Source organism: Accipiter gentilis, chromosome Z (assembly GCF_929443795.1).
Source record: "Accipiter gentilis chromosome Z, bAccGen1.1, whole genome shotgun sequence".
NCBI classification, from domain to species: domain Eukaryota; kingdom Metazoa; phylum Chordata; class Aves; order Accipitriformes; family Accipitridae; genus Astur; species Astur gentilis.
Window position 1 is genome coordinate 50,141,434 of NC_064919.1, and position 19,664 is coordinate 50,161,097.

At 37.2% G+C, this 19,664-nt stretch overlaps 1 protein-coding gene across 2 annotated transcripts in view; it reads left to right on the plus strand.

The window, feature by feature from the left end:
• PCSK5 (proprotein convertase subtilisin/kexin type 5) overlaps positions 1-19,664 on the plus strand; it is a 256,599-nt gene that overhangs the window by 165,395 nt on the left and 71,540 nt on the right. For both annotated transcript variants that reach the window (XM_049795548.1, XM_049795547.1), the window contains exons 11-13: positions 2,320-2,437; positions 3,512-3,700; positions 13,157-13,293. In XM_049795548.1, the coding sequence (XP_049651505.1) occupies positions 2,320-2,437; positions 3,512-3,700; positions 13,157-13,293 (444 nt within the window). The remainder of the gene's footprint in view (positions 1-2,319; positions 2,438-3,511; positions 3,701-13,156; positions 13,294-19,664) is intronic.

The window sequence follows — 19,664 nt, forward strand, 5'->3', positions numbered from 1 at the left end:
AAAGTATTTCTCTTTCAGCTGTGGAAAAAAAAGCCAGCAGGTGCAGAACTTCTCACTCCCACCTCTGCTCTCATGCAAGAGAGTTTAAGCATTGAATCATGCAGAATTAACACAAACACATAACCTTGGGTGGTAATTTTTTCTCCTGGATGAAAAATGAACACAATTCTATCTTCCAAGTAATTTTTAGTGTATGAAAGATAGAAAGTTCACTCTCTAGATTTTATTTGTATTTTTAATGTGCATATTAGAGCAAAAAATATCTAGGGTGAAGAGACTTAAAATCTATGGAGTTGAGTAGAAATTTGGCTCTTCTTTGAACTCAGTAGTTCGGTTGAACACACAGCATCTTACAACTGGACATCCTGAGCACTAACCCAATGTAAGTTGCTAGCTGTCAGGAATTAAAATGCATTTTCCATACGTTAGCTCAAAAGATTTTTCCATTAATGAAAAATTATTCCCTCCCTGTTTAAAGGTAGTCCTATACAGATTAATTGTGTACAGTTACAGACCATGTGAGTTAAAAAGCTCATTCCTTCCACTGTTCTTCAGAGCAGACAGAATGATTACTAATTAAAATTTTAAATATCAGAGCAATGCATGCACTGTAAGAAAAGACAAATTACTTCACAGATAAATATGCTCTCAACAGTAGGTGCCGTTTTTGCAAGTTGACTTCTATGACTAAGGAGTTTTTCATCACAGGAACCGTCTTCACAGCACAAACAGTTTCTCCATCTAAGCTTTCCTTGCCCTTTTTCTGGCTGCCTCCACCCATGTCTAAAAATAGGATGTCTCTTTCCCAGTCCATTTGTTTGTGGAATACATTAAAGAGAATTCAGAAGGCTGAAGGAGGGCTGAATTTAATTATTTTCATATATTTTAGTCATTGTGTTTCATTTCTGAAAACTGTACCTGCCTCATTTGGCAGAAGAGCTGTTTAGTTTTCTCCAAATGAACATTGCCATCCTATGTGCCCTTCAGTTTGGGGCTGAAGGGGAAGGAGATGAGAAGAAAACCAGTTCATTACACAGTTGTTGCACATTGCAGTATTTTCCATTGAGGAGCCCTCTTCACTTGGCAGTTTCAGACAGTATTAGATACTGCCATATTTGGAAGATGGAATCCTTAAGCACTGATTATTTTTACACTTTGAACTGTTATTTGTTTAACAAGGTTGGGGTTTTATTGGATGGAGTCTTTTGAATTCTGGTTTGGCAATGAATAGAGGCTGCTTTCACAAAATCTTTGCAAAGTGCAGTTGGAAAGACTTACACCATGCCTTGTCGCGTTTCTGATTAAAATAGCACTTAAGTTTTTCTGAGGGTTTTCTGGTGGCACTGTCAGTGGTAGCAAGCAAAACTGCTTTATTAATATTTGTGATCTAAAATCCTCCCTCTGGAAGCTTTTTTTCTTTCACCTTCTCCTGTCAGAACTTTACCAAGAGCACCAATTTGTCACAATGAAACAACATAGCTAGCAGCTCTTCTAATTCATCAAAATCCATTTGCAAGCTTCTGTTTTGATTGGAACAGCAACCAAAACCTCACAGCTGATTCAGCAAGTGAAACTTTTAGCCTCTGTGAACTGCTGGAACTCTTGAAATAGTTACATCAAGTTAAGTACTCTTAAAATCACAAAAAAGTGAAAGATACAGAATTGGCACAAGGCTGTTAGAAATACTTCACCTTGTCTAGGTGTTGGGCATTTGAAAGTTTGATTTTTTGTATCCTAAGAAAGTTGATGCTTTAAAGCCTTCTGCTTCTTTGAGTAGAAGGCATTCAGGCATTAAAGTTAAATTACTAGGCATTGAGTTTCTTGCTGGCTCTCCATGGCATGAAAAACGGGTACAGGTGAGCATGAAACATCCAGGAATGACTGTCTCAGTTACCTTCAATGTTTACATACATGCATGTGGTATTACAATAACAGAAAAAACCCTTCTCTGATTCTTTACACGTTTTAACATTACGTCATATAAGAGGACTGGGCTGAATTAAGGCACATGGACAAAGTGCAGTCAGAGGCAGTTTTACTCCCTGGCACTCTGCAGTTCTGGTCCACACTCCTTGTGGTAAGGCAGTGTTATTCATGACGGTCATTTGCTGCTTCTGTAATGAAGCAGTGAACAGATTCAGTGAACAAATTAGATATGGTCATTATTGTTTCAGGCAAGGAGGTTTTTGAGCTTTGTGCAAAAGCAAGGAAGAATTAGAAAAGAAGCAGCTCCTGTTAGGATGTGACTCTCAGGAATTAGTCTATGCAGAAAAACAAAGTTTGTGCTGTAATTGCAACCATTCTGTTTGTACCTTGCAGTGAGCCACCTCTATGGATTTGGACTGATGGATGCGGAAGCAATGGTGATAGAAGCAGAAAAGTGGACAACAGTCCCTCCACAGCATGTGTGTGTGGAGAACACAGATCGGCAAATCAAGTAATACCCGCTGCCCAAACTCTTGCTGGCATAAACTTATGGAAAGAAATTGGGTATAATTTACCCCTCCCTTGCCTTGTGTATAATGCATCATTTTGAAAGCTATACTGGGGATGTCTGTCACATTCACAGATGTCAGGTCATTTTCCTGTAAACATTGTTCCATGTAGTGCTTGGAAAAAGGCCATAGTTTAAAGAACGCCCCAGACGTTGAAGGTGTAAAACAAGCCAGGCTGGATAATGATTGATTCTGGTATAGATGATGCACCAAAGAAAAAGAATGTTTGGTAGTGTGCACTGCAGTCACCTTTGTAAGATGCATGCATAATTATCAGTCCAGGATCTAACAGGCAAATACTATTTTCATTAAAATACTGCATGATATTGTCTCTCTCAGACAGCCTCAGGAGAGTCGCTAGCTCAGAGCCTAAGACTAAACTGCTTTCTGATTGCTAGGACAGCATCTATAGAACAAGGCTTTAGAGCAAAATTCTGTATGTGCACTCTGTGGATACAGAGACAACATCATTCATAAGGCACACTTCCAAAGCACTAATATTACTGTTTGATAAATATTCTTGACAGGCTTAATCCATAACTGGTATAGACTGCAAGGATGTCGTGCCAATTTAAACCAGCTGAGTCAGATGCTGTTTGGTACAGTTAACATGTAATACTTGCTATTACGTAAGCAAAGACTGTGGCTATGCCAGGCATTTCCTGGGGCTTAACAACCAGCTGTGATCCCATGACAATCCCAACAATTCTCAGCTGGCCACTAATCCACAAAAATGCTCTGTCCCAAAGGCTTATTCCTATTACAGGTTTTTCACTGTCCTCTTTTAGCATGTGTACATGCTTAACAGAAAGCCAGGTAGTTGCCATTAGCTGCAGTAAAATAATTACCCTGTGGTGATAGTTTCAGCTGTGAAGTATTAAAACTAATGGTTACAGGCTACTGACTTCTCAGAAACAATTGTCCAACACTGTCATTCATTGCTAAGCAAAAAAAGATGTCTTATTTTGCAGAAAAAGCAAGAAATGCTGATATTGTTTTATATGCTTATATTATAGAACAATACGACCTGACAGCATTGTTCGTTCAATTTACAAAGCCACTGGCTGTTCAGATAATCCTAACCACCATGTGATCTACTTGGAGCATGTTGTTGTGCGCATCACTATTACTCACCCTCGACGTGGAGACTTGGCAATTTACCTAACCTCTCCTTCTGGAACTAGGTCACAGCTCTTGGCCAACAGGTATAGTATGACAACACAACTTCATAGTCCAGTCAGCGTGCAGAGCTTGCACTGAGACTGCAGCATCAGCAAAGAACAGTCAAGTCATTACAGTAGCTTCGCTGACAGACACAGGCTGGTTATTTTTTCTGAAAGAGTTGGGGAGAGTGAAGTGCAAAAGAACTCAAAGATGACAATCTCTGTCTTTTATCAGTAGAAGAGTAGGCTGTAAATCTGTTGAAGGACATCGGCTCCAAAACAAAGATTAGTCAATTTCAATAGTCTTTTGTGGCTCACCAATTAATAGATGGCTGGAAAATGTGAAGAAAATAGTATCAGGCTCAGTGTTACAGAAGGAAGCTGAATGGAAGTGTATTTCTACATATTTTTCATTTTTCTCCTTTCTTATCCTTTGTTCACTAGTAATAAAAATCAGATAGAATAGCAGTTTGCTACTACTATTTTCTTTAAGCTTTGTGAATATTGTTATGACTCCTGATGTTACCAATTTCTGTATCCTTTTTTTCCCCATACATATTGAAATAGTATGCTTAACCCATGAAAGTCTCCTAGTAGGACAACTCTGAGATGTTGCACTAGTACTTTGAAATCAAGGGGTCCATTTGTAAACACCCTATTAAAATTTTTAAAAGTCAGCCATTTCCTTCATTGCACAGATCTGTGATAGATACTTGCTTTTGAATGTCCAGCCACTCTAACAACCACCACTAAGAAAGATCAGTCCTTTTTCTCATCCTGTCACCTCTGTGTTATGTTCTTGGAAAAACTATGACTCTGCATCAAATTGTGCCTTTTTTTCCAGACTGGACTCAAAAAGTATCTCTTTATACAATGCAGCATTGCCAACATTAGTACAATTTCAGTCCCTTGAGGTGAGGTGCATCATCAGTATTTGTCCTCAGCAAACTGAAAGACTTCCCAGTGATATTTCTATTTCTCCAGTCTACTAGCAGAAATTTTCTTGGAAGAAAACATTGGCAGTCCTTCTCAGATAAATCTTGTTAAATCAGTGATCAAGAGCAACTGCCTCCTACCAGAGATAGTTAAAGCACTAAGAAACCCCAGGAACCTTCTCAAACTCTACCCCATTTCCAAATGTGCAAATAAGTTACAGTTACAATAAGAAATGCTTCTATACTTCTCCAACTGACTAGAAAATCTTCTTCCTGCTGAGACCATAGTATGATAGGGAAAATTTTTTTCTTGGTGACTAGCAGATTTATATTACTGCCATTCTGCTGTACACAGAGCATGGCTCCCACAAAAAAGTTGATGTTAGCTGATGTATCTCAGAAACAGCAAAAGCTGCCATGTGTCAAACCTATGTTGTGAGAACCCTTCTGCTATCACACTCAAGTCTTCACAAGTTTATATCCCTAGTCCTACTCTGCAGGGCTTTTAATGAATTGGGAATGGCCTGCTTTCCTGCCTCGTCATCTACATTCCCCAAGACAGATCTGCTCATAGAGTCACTAACTAGGCCTGGAGACTTGTGTGTCTTCCTGTCCCTCAGTGGCAGAAGGACTTATCTTTCTTCTTGAAAGTAAGAACCTGTTTTGGAGACAGGTGGAGCTCAAATGGACTTGGTTCTGATTGAAGTGTGAACCCACATTTTCATTAGAAATTAGGTTAATTTAAGAGAAAAGGTGTACTGAAAATACTCCTCAAGCTGTAGACATTTATTCTACAATTCCAGTTGTCCTGGAATTTTGGGGCCCTCTAGAATATCTCCTGTGTTTCTTAGGAGTGTTGTCAGTTCCTTACTGATAAAGCATATGGGCCCACACATCTATGCAGCACTGAACAAAGAATTTGTCCCCTGCTAACCAGTGCAGAGGCAGACTTCTACCCTCTAAGCAGTTATGAAACAGGCTTTTGTTTTTCTGTTTCAAGAAATCCTTCTTTAGTTTTCTATTCCATTTTCATGCAGCAGTTCTTCCCTGCTTCAAAATGAAAAAAATTAAAAGCTCTCCAGCTAGGTATCCAAACAAAATAATCTCGTGTAAACCCAGTGGTCTTAACACAGCTAACTTTTGGCTCTAGGCTTTCATGTCTTGCAGCTGACTCACAGCAAGTGGGAGATAAAGACATTCCAGTATTTACAGTTCACCACTGGTGATGACTGGTATGTGGAATAGGTACAAAGTTTAATCCAATCAGTCTCTTTGTAACCCCTGCACCTTAGAAAGTAGTTGTTTTCTGTACCTGTAGTAGACAGAGAGAATGCATATGTGTGTATTAAAATAAGGTGATGTTCAGCTGTTTCTTATCCTATAGTATCAGAAGGCTAACCAGAAAACAAAGAAACTTGAAAAGCCTTTTAATGTTTTGCCACTTTCCAAAAAACAGGTTACTCATGACAGACCAAATACTCATACCAGAAATTCCCTTCCCATGCAAGCTTCAGAGATATACTGACTTGTAAGTCACATATGGCTGAAACAAACAAGTCTGGGCTACTAATATTAAGAAGTAAATGTATTTTGCAAACTCTAGGTCTGAAATGCCTAGAGTCTTCACAAGGCCTTTCTTAAGGTAAAGTGATGGATATGGGCACAGTACTTTTCAAAATGGTATTTCAAGGCTTGTTTTATTTGGTCTGGCTGGAAGAAGTCTTACAGCTTAGTGGTCTTGCAATTAGTAGTATACTAAGTATTATTGAGTCTATACGTTTTAGCATCATGTCATAAAATGAAACTTAGAGCAGGAGTGTTGTTATTCACTAATATGAGAATTTAGTTGCAAGGCATTTGATTTTTAAAGTATTATTGATGAGGACATCAGAATAAATGCATTCAAGTACAAGTAGCATGCAGGAATGGATTGGCAGCAAGCAGTCTGGCTTTTTTTCTATAGGCAAAGGTCCCACAGGCTGTTGTACATTGCTACTACCCGACTGAGATGCTTTTCTCAGACATACAAGAGCTTTTAATGTACACGTACATGATTAATAGCAGCAATACCAGCTGTTTTTACTGAACCCAAGGAAAACCTCATTGCTTTACCATTACTCATCTGGGTTTAATTTGAACCAGTTTGCTGGTAAAACGTCTTAAAGTGCAAAAGGTATATTTTACACATGTGCACTTCTTCTCCACCAATTCTGGAAGAAGAGTCATTGTGTAGTTTCTGGTGCATTGATGAGTAGGTCCCTCAAGGCAATATCTGGCCCTTTTTCTGCATATTTTATCCTTAATGTTGGCATCCCGTAAAATGACTTCAGTAAGAAAACTTGTTAGTCAGAGGCAATGTGGATTCCTTTGCAGGCATTTGGTGGATTACACTGTCACTGGCTTGAGCCTCATGTGCATTCTTCAAAAACTGCATTACAGGGAACATCTGCTTTGTTGTTTGGAAAGTACTAAACATGATTACATTGGATGTACTGCAGCAGAAGAAAATACAGCCTTGGAAAGTGCTGGCTGGTGAGAGGATGAGGCTACAGTTAAGTACAAAGGGGAACAGTATCCCCTTTTTAAAAACAATTGGTCATTGGATTTGGCAGCATGGGTTTCTGAGTGTTTTTGAGAGATACCAAGGTCAGTTCTAACAAACAGTACAGCAGGGCTATGGAGGAGAACCTAAATACGAAGAGGATAGAAGAAGCAACCTTAGGGCTCGTCTGTCTCCCACTGAAGTCATGACTTTTTTAATTCTTGCCCTTTAAATTTAAAGCAGCTGCTGCCATTCAAACTGCGTTACTGAAATTTTTTAGCCACGTGGTGGCAAGTTTCCAGGCCTCTAGCTTCCTATGCTTATATGGGACTAACATTAATAATACTTCTGTTCAGTAACAAAGGGAAGTATTTTCGTGACCATCTCTTTCCTACCATGAAAACTTAGATAATCAGTAAATTTTAATAACACCCTCCTCTGCAGGAAACTCTTAGATCAAAAAGAATGTATTCTCATCTAATCTTACTTGCTAGTTTGCTTCATAAAAAGTCCTGATGATCAGAAGTAGAGCAAATGTTTTCTTTATAGGAGTATATTTTGATTTCTGGACCAGTCCATCTTACATCTTTATTGCAGTTTACACATTATACTCTTAATAACAAATACATTTCGTGTATCCAGATATGATGAAAAGGATAGGACTAACCTTCACACTGAGTTTTACTGTCACAGTAACTGAAAAGGACTCTGTGGTGGTATTATTAAGTCCAGGATGAGCAAACAATAATCCTCTGCTTGTACTATGTCTACAGGATGAAGCAGTTCTTGGAAAACTGTTTCTCCCGACTCATACTTGCTATGTTTTATTTCATTCAGGTTGTCTATATCTTTTTTTCCTTTTTTTTTTTTTTGGGGGGGGGGGGGGGGGAGGCAAGGGGCAGAGTGAATAGACATCCCACTACCCTTCTACCAACTATTTGTTGAAGTGCAGTTGCAATATCAACACGTCTAGAAATATTTTTTTTTGTTATACCCTGGCAGTATTAGCAGTAGATAGCGTCGAGACCTCTGGGGATAACTACAGACACAACATCCATTTAGAAAAAAAGTAATTTTTTTTTTTTTTTTGCCAAAGGGGAAAAAATACTGTTGATTTCCTCAGCTCTGCAGAAAACACTAATGAGTTTTATGTGCAAAGGAGTAAATGAATGCATGTAAGTGACACTATCCTCCATGTAACTCTAAAATTGATCCTGTAACTTGCTCAAGGAAAGATGTGGAAGAAGAATGAAGTGCAATATATCTGAGATTTAGTGTGACACATGCCTTTCTTTGATGACTGAGACTAGTAAAGAATTAATCAGGGATCTGTAGAGTAGGCATGTATTGGCTTTTAGATTTCAATATCTCAGGTTCAGTTTTAGTGGAAAATTAGAACCCATCATTAAACGTTTGACTTAATTTTCCATAGCCGAAGTGGGAGTGAAGACAAGTGGCTAAGGACATATTTAGGATCCAGCTAAATGTCTCAGCTTCTGAGGTCTGCATTGAACCAAATAGAAAATAGAGGAGCTGTTTAAGACAGGCTGAGGAAGAATGCCTAGGATTTCTACTTCTTGCAGATATGTTTGCCCCAGCTACTATAGTGAGAATGAATTAATCTTTTCCCAGCCTTTTGAAAACTAGCCCCATCTCAATCTTACTACAATAGTTACTATATTGAGTTTCACTTGGAATAAACTGGGTTGTGTGATGGACAGTCAGAGTCTCCAGAAGTTTTAAATGATCTTCCCTGACACATGTAGGTGAGAAAGGTTCTGAAGTGCTTTCCGACCATCTTCTTTTTCCCTGAATACTTCAGTGCAGGTGGGCAGTAGGGTCTGACTGAAGCTTTGGTTAAGTCAGTTTGAGGTGTCTTACATTTCACGCGGTGCTGGTGGTTGCACCCTGTGGAGAAGAGCTGCTCTAAGAAGAATAGTCGACAAAAGCATTTTCAGGTGAGCAGCTTGGGAAGGCATTCTGTACTCTTTTCAAACTCTAAGCTCACTTGAAGTCTTGTGACCAATTAGACTAGTGGGCAAGGACTACTGGCCTGTCAGGCTGCCAATTTAGTAGGCTGGAGCACGTCATAAACAAAGACTGCTGCTACAGAGGAGAAAATAGCCTTCTCTTGCCAGCTACTCCACTGCAGCCACAGCCATCAGCCAGTGCAGGGCTTCCTGGCTCTCGATGTGGTCAGTTCAACATACAAGTATGGCTGTCCGTCAGGTGCAGTGGCACCTTCTGAGACAAAAAAAAGGTCTTGATATTAAAAAAGCTCCTTTTAGGCGTTTACCTTTTATTGTTTGTGATGGGTGATGGTGGTGTTACCAAGTGGATCCCCTGCCCCCACTGCCTTTTCACACATAAAATTAAAACACAAACCAAATTCTTCTGAACATTTATGAACTTAGAGATTCTTTGCTAAAAAGCTGACACCCTTGCTTGTTTGTTTTTTTAAAGCTAGTAGATTTAACTGTGAGAAACTAGCCTTATGTTCCCACTTGTGGAATTCCAAGAAGGTGGCTAATTGTCTTCCTCTGGGTGTATAATTTTATTTCAGATGAGTATTTCTGCTTGAAGTTATATTCTTAAATAGAAAGGTGATGCAATTTCTAGGCTGAACTGGTAGCAGTAGAAGAGGCCAAGACTCTTGAACTTCTTTTAAGGGAATAATTATATTACTCTACAACCCGTAACATACGTATAGACCTACATATGGCATGTGATGAGTATATCATAAAATTTCTCAGAGAGAGAAGAGTAATTATTTTTAAATGTAATGCTATTCATTATAAGCAGCAGCCCATAATTAGTTTCTCTGGATATAGTCAATCATGTAGTCACATCCACCCAAACTTGAATGTCCTGTTACTAAGATCAGTCACCTGAGTAATTGAATAACAGATCTGGCATTCTGTTGGGGTTATGTTAACAAATAAGTTATAAAGATTCAAATGCTGTTACTCACTTTGGTACTTAAAAGCTTGTTACATGTATGAATACAGATGTTGCAGATCTATATGATCATGGTCATTAAAATTATCAGATTATTCTAATAATCTTGTTTAACTATTTTAATCTATAATAACCTGTAACAGTCAACTAACAATTCATCAGACCATATACTAATAATTTACTAGTCCATGATAAACTGTGTTTAAGTGTGTCCTTGATATGAATTTTGACTTGCTACCAATCTGACAAATAAAAAATCAATTAACTGTCTGGACTGGCTCCATGCTCCTTAAAAGATCCTATTCCATATGTATTTCTTTCTGAATAAGGAAGAGTACACCTGAACATTTGATCACTTCATTTATTCATTTAACACCACTGAAAGGGAAATCCATGTACTACCTCACAGGTTCTTTGATTTGAGAATTTAGTGCATAAGCAGAGCAACACAAAAATACTTGGACCATTGAGTATGTACAACATACACAAACAGAACCTCAGAGTCAGTATCCTTCTACCTTTTTTTTAACTGTTCTTTTGACCTCTGTAGCTTTTTGACTCATTTGCAGATTCTTTTGTAGAAACACAGTTTATATATTAAAATGTTCCAATTTAAACCTTACTTTATAAAATTCAAACCTTTCCAAAAGAAGTATTCTTTTCAAAAACTAGTTAATTTTCTATGAAAGAATATTACTGGATTTTCCCCATTTCCATGGATGGATATATGAAAACTTACAGTTTCTGCCATAGCGTATTTAAGGTAAAGGTGGTTTTATATATCTATGATAAAGTCATAAGGGATTTTTGTCTCTTCCTCCCAAAATTACTCAAAAGAATGATGCAATATTAAAATGGAAATCTGACAGCAATTTAAAATTCCAAAACATGACAAATAAACACCATTAAACAAAAAATACTATGGGAAATATTGGACTCATTACAGTAAAAATAAAGAGCAACTTGTGTTTCTATGTATGTGAATGGAAGCCCAGTGAATACAGAATTTACAATATAATTCAAGAGTACTTACATAATACTATATAATTTAGTTGCTGCAATGGCAAAGAGAAATATTGCTGCTTTGACGGATTGACAGGGTGTTTAGAAAATATTACATTAGTTATCAGCAAAACATGGTTTGACAATTTGACTAACTGTTGGAAATAACCTACATAATGACTTCAGTTGAACATACCCACATGCAAACACTGGGTAATAACTGCGTAATAATTTCTACCCTTTCAGTAAATGAAATGTGTGCTATGTATTTGCGAGATTTGCTGTATTCAAACAACTGATTTAACAGTGTCATGAAACAGGCCAATTCTGCTAGCAGAATATATATGTATACACATATAGACATACACACACAGAGGTACAGAACTGCTTCAGAAGAAAATCTCACCCAATTATCAATGAAAATGAGGCCTAATTCTAAAAATATATATTTTTTTAATTTAAAGTTATCAACACTAGTAAAAAAGAGTACTATTATAGGCATTCTTTTAAAATGGAGAAAGGTTGCACAAATGAGAGCATGAAAATCAGCTTTGGACTGAGTCCTATAAAGTGCACCAGGCATGCAGGTCCATGCAGGTCCTATTGCAGTAATAGCAGATATGCTGTATGCCTCTGACTGACCAAAGTTTTCAGCAAGAAATATGGCATTTTGTTCGCATCCTGCGTGGCAATTTTTACCAGAAATTGACATATACTCAATTACTACAAATGTGTCCTGCTTTCCCAATGTTTGCTGAACTTCACAACCTTTTGAGAATAAAACTTGAAATTAGCTTAGAAAATAACAGTAAAGATTCAAGTCAGTGCAAAAATATCACAGTATTTAGTCTAGTACTAGATTTTTCTCTATTTTATGGAAAAGGGGTTTCAATCTATTGTATTTTCTACTGCAGACATCTTGTTTTGTGAAAAAATATTTAAGCATAGCTATTACCAGTGGAATTTCCACACATAAAGACCAAATGAAAATAGTGATAAATATGTATACGTACCTACATATGTATATATATGCTTATATATAAAATAGATATACATGAATATATGTATATTTATGCATGTATCTGTATAGAAATATATACATACATATCTATAGGTGTAAATATATACGTATTTTTTTGAGGCTGAGCTGTGCCATTTTATTAAAGGCAACAGTCTTGATTAGAACGCACCTCCCATCAATAGCTTTGGGGTACCAGGCAACATGCTGTGACCACTGAATAAAAGTGTAAATTCTCTTGTGTCTTTCCAAAATCTCATTAATGAATTCCAGGTTTAGGTAATAAAATCTCTGGCCAGTCGTCTTTCCACTTCCCCCCATGGGATCAGCATCACATTGCAGCCTCTGAAATGGGCCCCCATACTAGAAATTACCATAATCCAGACCTAAGCTCCAACCTCTTCACCCACAACCTAGGTAATTAAATTATGGTAATGTTGTTGGTTAGATGAAACCACCAGATGCCATTAGTCTCCTGGCTTTACCCAAGCTCAATTCTGTCAAGTGTTTGAAGAGAGTGATACTTTGGTCAGTTAAATTTTATTTCCTCACAAGAAGTCATATATATTGAATTGCTAATATTGTCCCAGTCACTTAATACATTTTATTGTTATTAAACCCCTTTTAAGTATTCCAATCCAAAGACAAAAATAAATGTTACAGAAACTTTCCAAATTATGAGTTGTTTGTATTTACATCATGCTGTTAAAGCAATAGATATGCTGTGTTGTATGCACTTTTCCCAAGGCACATGAATGCTATTAAGCATTATTAGCAATTTTTTTTTTTTTTTTCAATGAATTCTCTTTCCATCCTCTTTCACAGTGTGACAAATGATGGCATGTAAACAATCTCTTCCACCAAAATGACAAGAAACTGTTGAATGTACTTGAAATATGTGTGGGGAAATGATGGATAACGTTATGTAAAGGCACAAATGAATGAATGGGCTAAGTAGTATATCATTCAAGAGTTTGCAGACTTGGAGGCTTAGATCCCCAAATAAAATGGTTCACTTAAAATAATATCATGATTTATTTTAGGCTATTTGATCATTCCATGGAAGGATTCAAAAACTGGGAGTTTATGACTACTCACTGCTGGAGTGAAAAAGCAGCAGGTGACTGGATCTTGGAAATCTGTGACACTCCATCCCAGCTAAGAAATTTCAAGACTCCAGGTATGACTCTAAGCTTTGTTTGGGCTTAGTGAATTCAGAAGAATTCAGTTGCTAATAATGCCTTGACTGTTTTCCTCCTTTTATTTACAGCTGTAACATCACAGGTTTTAGTGTGAAGGCAGAGCTGTGAAGACCATTATTCTTAATTTCAGTTATCAACGCACTCTTCATTTTTATGTTGCTGTTATTTGCCTTTCAAGACATGTGGTTCTCTTTTATTCTAAACTTACTTCTGGTTTCCATGAAGAATTTCATCTTCTCAGGCATAAACTGCCCTCTTCTTTGCAGTCACATGTGTTGCCTCAAATTATAAAAAAGAGACTTTGGCCATTTAGAGCTACATCATACCAGACATGAATTCTTCAAGCAGAGACAGGCCCCTGTACCATGTGACAGGTTACCAAGAGTCAGTGCTTTAAACAAAGCCAAATCTTTACTAGTCACAGTTTTCAAGGAAAAAGATCCAAAACTGCATGAAATTGCATGTACCACATTTGAAAGAAGTTACAGTATATCCATATGCAGGCATCTGTTTTCTTGGATGTTGAAAACAGATTTATCAGACCGATCTTCAACATAAGTTAGAGCAGCCCAGGGTTATTAAGCTGTATTCATATTGCCTGTGACTTTCATGGCTGATACAAGGCCCATATTCACTTGGCCTATATCAGCTATATAGGGCCCATGGATTTATTTTTATGGTTTTTTATTTTGCTTTGTATTTTTTATCCTACCCGTAAGAAAAAGTGTCATTTATCAGTGTTTACACAACTAGAAAATCCCACTATACAAGAGAAAGAAATTCATGGCTTGCTACCACTAATAGGTTGTGTCATGCTCCTGCACGTATGGACAGAGTGCTCAGACCTCACATTCATCCACTCATGAATTGTGCTCCTAGTAAGAATTTTTGAGGCTACAGATGTTCTTCTGCTTTTAATTCCCACGGCACAGTTCAGTTTCATTCACATATTTCAGTATCAGCACTTCGAAAGAAATGGAGATTGAGAAAAGGGCTTTCAAAGAGACTCATGGGAGTACATGCTTACTTCTATTTGCTAGTTATGAGAGATGAGTATATACTTGCCTTTGGACTTACTGAAAATTTAAACCATAAAAACCATTTTGAAATAGATATATTATACACAGACAAAAATACCACTGTTTATGCATGAATACTGAATAGAGGTCCTTCCTTTGGAGCCCTACATCAAAGTAGGTAGAAACCCTTTATAAAAATAATCAAAGGTGAAATATCACTTAAACAATCAATATCAAAACACGTTAGAGAGACAAATACTGCTGATGTATTGGAAATCATTTATCACTGAATCTAAATTAACAGATACTCTGGTTGGACAGCATGTCAGAATGCAGTAATATTACATTGGAAGCGACAAATCTATTTAATTACTGCTTTCTGATAGATAAAAATTAATTATAAGAATTCGGCTATGAAATATATTTAGGACTACAATGGCATTAGCAATAAAATTAGTTTATAATTTAATGAAATAAAAGAAACATTCCATCTTGGGCAGCTAAGTAAACTCACAAAGCAGTAAGAGTTTTCTCACTCATTTGCTAAAAATCAATTCTGAATTTTAAGACATAGATGTAAACTTAAAGTACTTGAAGATCTAAAAATATATCCTTGTGAACTTAACAATAGGGGATTTTAAGTATATTTGTTCCTGAATTAGTAGGTTATTGAAAGTCATTAAAATTATCCAAATGAGCCTCACTAAGTATAAGTACTTCTATTGTTTCTACTACATAAAAAGCACACATAAAGAAACATTGACTAAAATGCAAACTGAAGTGCTTAAAAGCTTTGAGTTTAAAATAAGAAAAGCTAGCATGATAGGGCATGTACATGTAGGTGACTATTCTAGAATAATGTTAATTGTTTCAATTCCACTTTGTCCAAGAAAGGCCCATTAATGTTTCTGCCACTGGAGATGGACTACTTTGTCTTCCTCTTGGTTGAAATTTGGATTGTTAAATTATTCTGATTGGAATGAAGGCTATGTGCAGTTCACCTGTTCCAGGTAAATGTGCCTTTCTCGGAGGCCAGCTGGTCCAATCATTCCTGCAGCCTACAAACTCAGTCAGACTATTTCCATTGTGACAGAGCAAGCCAGGGCACTGGAGGAATTCTAATGTGTGAACATGGAGTTGTCCTATCTCCTTCCTATTGCAGGTGGTGCATAGGCCAAACTCAATTGGATTTATACATTTTACTTTGGACAAAAATGAACCCTTTCACTTCAAAATTATGACAAAATGGAAATGCTGATTTTATGCTGCTTAAATAATTTTCTGTCTAAAAAATCTAACACAGAGATCAGCCACACTCAGCTGCTGTTGAAATTGGAATTCAATGGGAATTTTAGTTCTTTATTTCTGCTCTTCATTAGCTAAATTATGTTCTTTTTAATGCAGCAGATGGCCAGATAGCCAATCTCTCTGCTTTTTAAAAAAGTTTCTCTGCCTGTCTGGCCATGAAATCATATTCTCTTATTGCTTGTCTCAGTTGTCTGCATAACCTGAATTTTTTTTTAGGATGCTAAACCAGCAGTCATAAGCCAAAATTTTTAAAACCTGTTACATAATATGGGGCCAATAAGTCCCTATTGAAGACCAAGATAATCAGTGTGATTTTCAAAATTGCTGAGCAGTGAACAACTTTTTATTAATGTCTGTGGTAACTCTAGGGTAGCCAGTGTCATTCAAATGTCAGCTGTATACTCAAGTGGTTAACTTTAAGCACAGCGTTTTGAAAATCTTGATTAACATCTTCTAGAGCTCTGAAAGGAAAAAACAACATTACCAATGTTTCAATTTTCACTTCATTTTATTTGCATTGATCATGTCTCACTATAGTTTTGCAGTGGTAAAATGTTCTTAGCTAAGTGATGTTAATTGCACCGGTAAATGCAGAACAAAGTTTCCAGTACACTAGAAAGAGGTATTCACTAAATGTATTTGGAAAAGCAGCCATAGACTATGAGCAGAACTGTTCAGGGATTCGAGGGGCAGTTTAGTGTTTGTGGTTGTTTTTTTAATTTTCAGTGCTTTAAAATTTGATAGAGGGGAGGAGTTAAACAACAACTAAGTAATTTAATTTTAATCAAATTACTGAAAAGAGAAAAATATCAATTATTTTCAACTCTGTCTTGTACTTGTTATTCCTGACACAGCCAGGAACGTCTCTGGCTTGAAGGACAAGTTAGGGTAGCTCTTCACCTGTGTGTGTACCAGAACCCAGTGGTTCATCCAACAGGCATGAAGGACAGCCACAGTGCAACATGTTTCAGCTACTCCCCTGGCACACTCCCAGTACTAAAGCCTAGAAAAGAGTTAGTAGCATAGTCCCATTTTGCAAACTGTTCATCCTGACTATTGTCCAGACATCTTTTCCAGCCTCTTTATGTCAACAGGACAGTCTAAAAGTGGCCAGCTACATTTCCAGCTTCACATTTAAAGCCTGTTCCTGCACACTGCTGTTTTACATACATAGTTGTATAGATCTTAGTGATTTATCAATACCAATACTTTATATATACTCTTCCCAGTACTACAGTAGCTAATTTCATGGGACTGATTTCTTTTGCTTCATGAGGACTAAAGCCTAAAGACCAAACTCTGGAAGAAAAGGGGCAGTAAAGTCAGAGGATGCGGAGAAAGTAGACCTGCACAACCAAAGGTTGCGGAGGAAGCTGATACACTGAAGGAATCCTGCTGCAGAACTTACTCTTTACTTTAACTGGAGTGTGAAACAGTGCTTGAGACTGGTTAGGTTTTTACATGCATTTTGGTTTCACAAGATGCAGTCTGGTTGTGAATTTAGATCAAGGTTCGTTGTATACTGTCTAGTAATATGTCCCCCAATTTTCTAGAGCAGTGGTTGACCTGTGATGGAAGCTGTCCAGTAACACTTCTGTTCTGAAAGATTTGAAAGTGCCTGCCTTATATTAGTGGTGGATAAACTCAGCTGTTTGGGCATGTTGGGATTAGTCTCCACGCTGAACAGAATGTGAAGTAAACAAAAGGTGCTTGAACACAATTTATGGTGCCTCTCAGTTTATCACCGTAGCCTGCAGTTTATCACACTGATATCACATCATGCCTGTTTCTTGTTTCTGTTGTGTGCATGTGTTTGTTTAGCTATTGAAAGGTCTTATAATTAAGAGCTGCAGTTTTCCTGTAATCAAATTGAGAACAAAGGGCCAACATGTCATCATATCCCTCCATTGGCAAGGTAATGCCACATCTGTTACCCGTAAAGAAATGCAGGGTCCAGTTCATAAAAGTAGTGCATGTGATTTCTGCATTTAATTCTGTAGAGTTTATGGAGGTGGACATGTGCTTGCTGTGAAACACTGTGATATACCCTTTCTCCTACACATACAATATGAGACCTCTGTTACATACTAAATACAAGCAGGGTAAAGGATTATTCTAGCCAAACTAAATGATGGAATCAGCCAAAAATGGGGAAAGAAAGATTTTGGCTTAAATCTGCATACTTTGTTTATTCATTATAAAAGCGTGTGTGTATGTATATATACTTAGTTATTGAAATATTTTCATTGTGCAAATTAAACCTGCCTTGAGGCAGGCTTCATTTATTTGCTGGCAAGTCACATGAATTTTTCCCCTGTTTATTTACTGAACCCTTCTTAAAAGGCAGCTAATCTCCTGAGAGACCCTGCATTATTCCCCTCACTGCCCTCTTGCATTAGGTGTACATTCAAAGCACCAATCCTTCCTGCAGTAATGTTAGTACAGGCCCTTCCATGTGTGTACAGTCCAGACACAATACACTGTGCCTGAGGAACATCTTTACCTGTGGTTATTTTTAGTGGGTTCTTGCATATACTTTTTTCTAGTATTCAGTATTTTTACCAGCGTTCTGGAAGAAGTATAAAATCAGCCCTTGGAAAGTTTAGTGATCTTTGGAGCATAATAATGATGCGGAAGAAAAGATCTGAATAACTTAGCAAAACACACATTTTTATTGCAGCCAATATATTGTGGTCCATATGCTGTAGAAGTTGGGTTAAAACACAAAAAGGATAGAGACTGTATGTGGAGAAGCTGTAGCTTTGAAAAGGCTGTAGAGATGGCTGCATATCTGGTTAAAAATGAGCTCACTGTGTGACTCCTTTCCTGAAAAGAAAAGTTCCTTTAAGGACCCAGCTGAATCACTCTAAAGAACATTGAGAGGTAACTTGATCCCCACATGTTTATACAGGAAGAAAATACGTGATTTGGGTCTTTTTAATCTAGCGGTGACTAAAGAGCTGGGGGACATGAACTGTGAGCTACAGGTAGGAAAAGACAAATTGAAAATAAGGTGAATGCAGTTCTACAGCCAAGGTAATTAGCCAGTAGTTTGGCAGCAGGTGTGGTAGACTCTTCATCAGCTCATTTTTTTAAATCAGGATTGAATATCTCTTTAAAAAAAGTAATGCTTTGCTTTAGCTCTGAAAAGTTGGAAGCTGCTGTGTAAAACAACTGTCATGTGATGTATTCTCTTGCCTACAGTTTCTTCTCAAAAACTGAGTATAGAGCAGAGATGGTTTTGTATGAAGTGTAGAAATTTGCATCCCAGAAAGATTAAATTGGGTTGGCAAGAGACAGATTCCCATCTTTAACCCCAGTATAAACTATTTAAAAGAATTGGGCTATCATCTGTCAGATAGTGGGTTTGCTTATTGTGGCTCACTGCTTGAAGGATGAATGTAAAAGTGGAGACCTAATGTATTGTCTTGCTCATGTCAATGGAGGATACCAGAAGACATTGGGAAAAATACAGAAAATCACTTGTAAAGGTCAAACTAATTTGCTTGCACAGGTTGAAAAAGTCCAAGTGAATAATATGAAAACTCAAATTATTGAGTATCATTGAAATGAAAGAAGAGGAAGATGGCTTGAATTTAATTTTACATGAAGTATACTATGTGAATTTCTTGAGAAGAGACATACCTGGATTACATTTCTTTTTAAATAATAGTTCTAAGGGAAGAGTATTTTAACCACAGAACAGCCTCCAAAGCAGGATCTTTTAAATCCAGAAAATAAATACTCCCTGTTCCTCTGTTCCCTTTCTCTTCTGATAAGAATTTGACATTTACAACTAGGTACTCAAACATAGATAAATATAATCAAGAGAATAGGTTAAGACCAAACTTATGTTCCATCTTTTCAAACAAGGATGTATTTTTTATGCATCATTACTTTAGGCATTATTCCAGGGCTGACTTGTGCTCTTTCACAGAATTAATTCACTGGGTAGTATAGACAGAAATGTGGGGACTGGGAAGTTCACACTTTGTGTCCTGACAGCCTGAACTGATGACTTG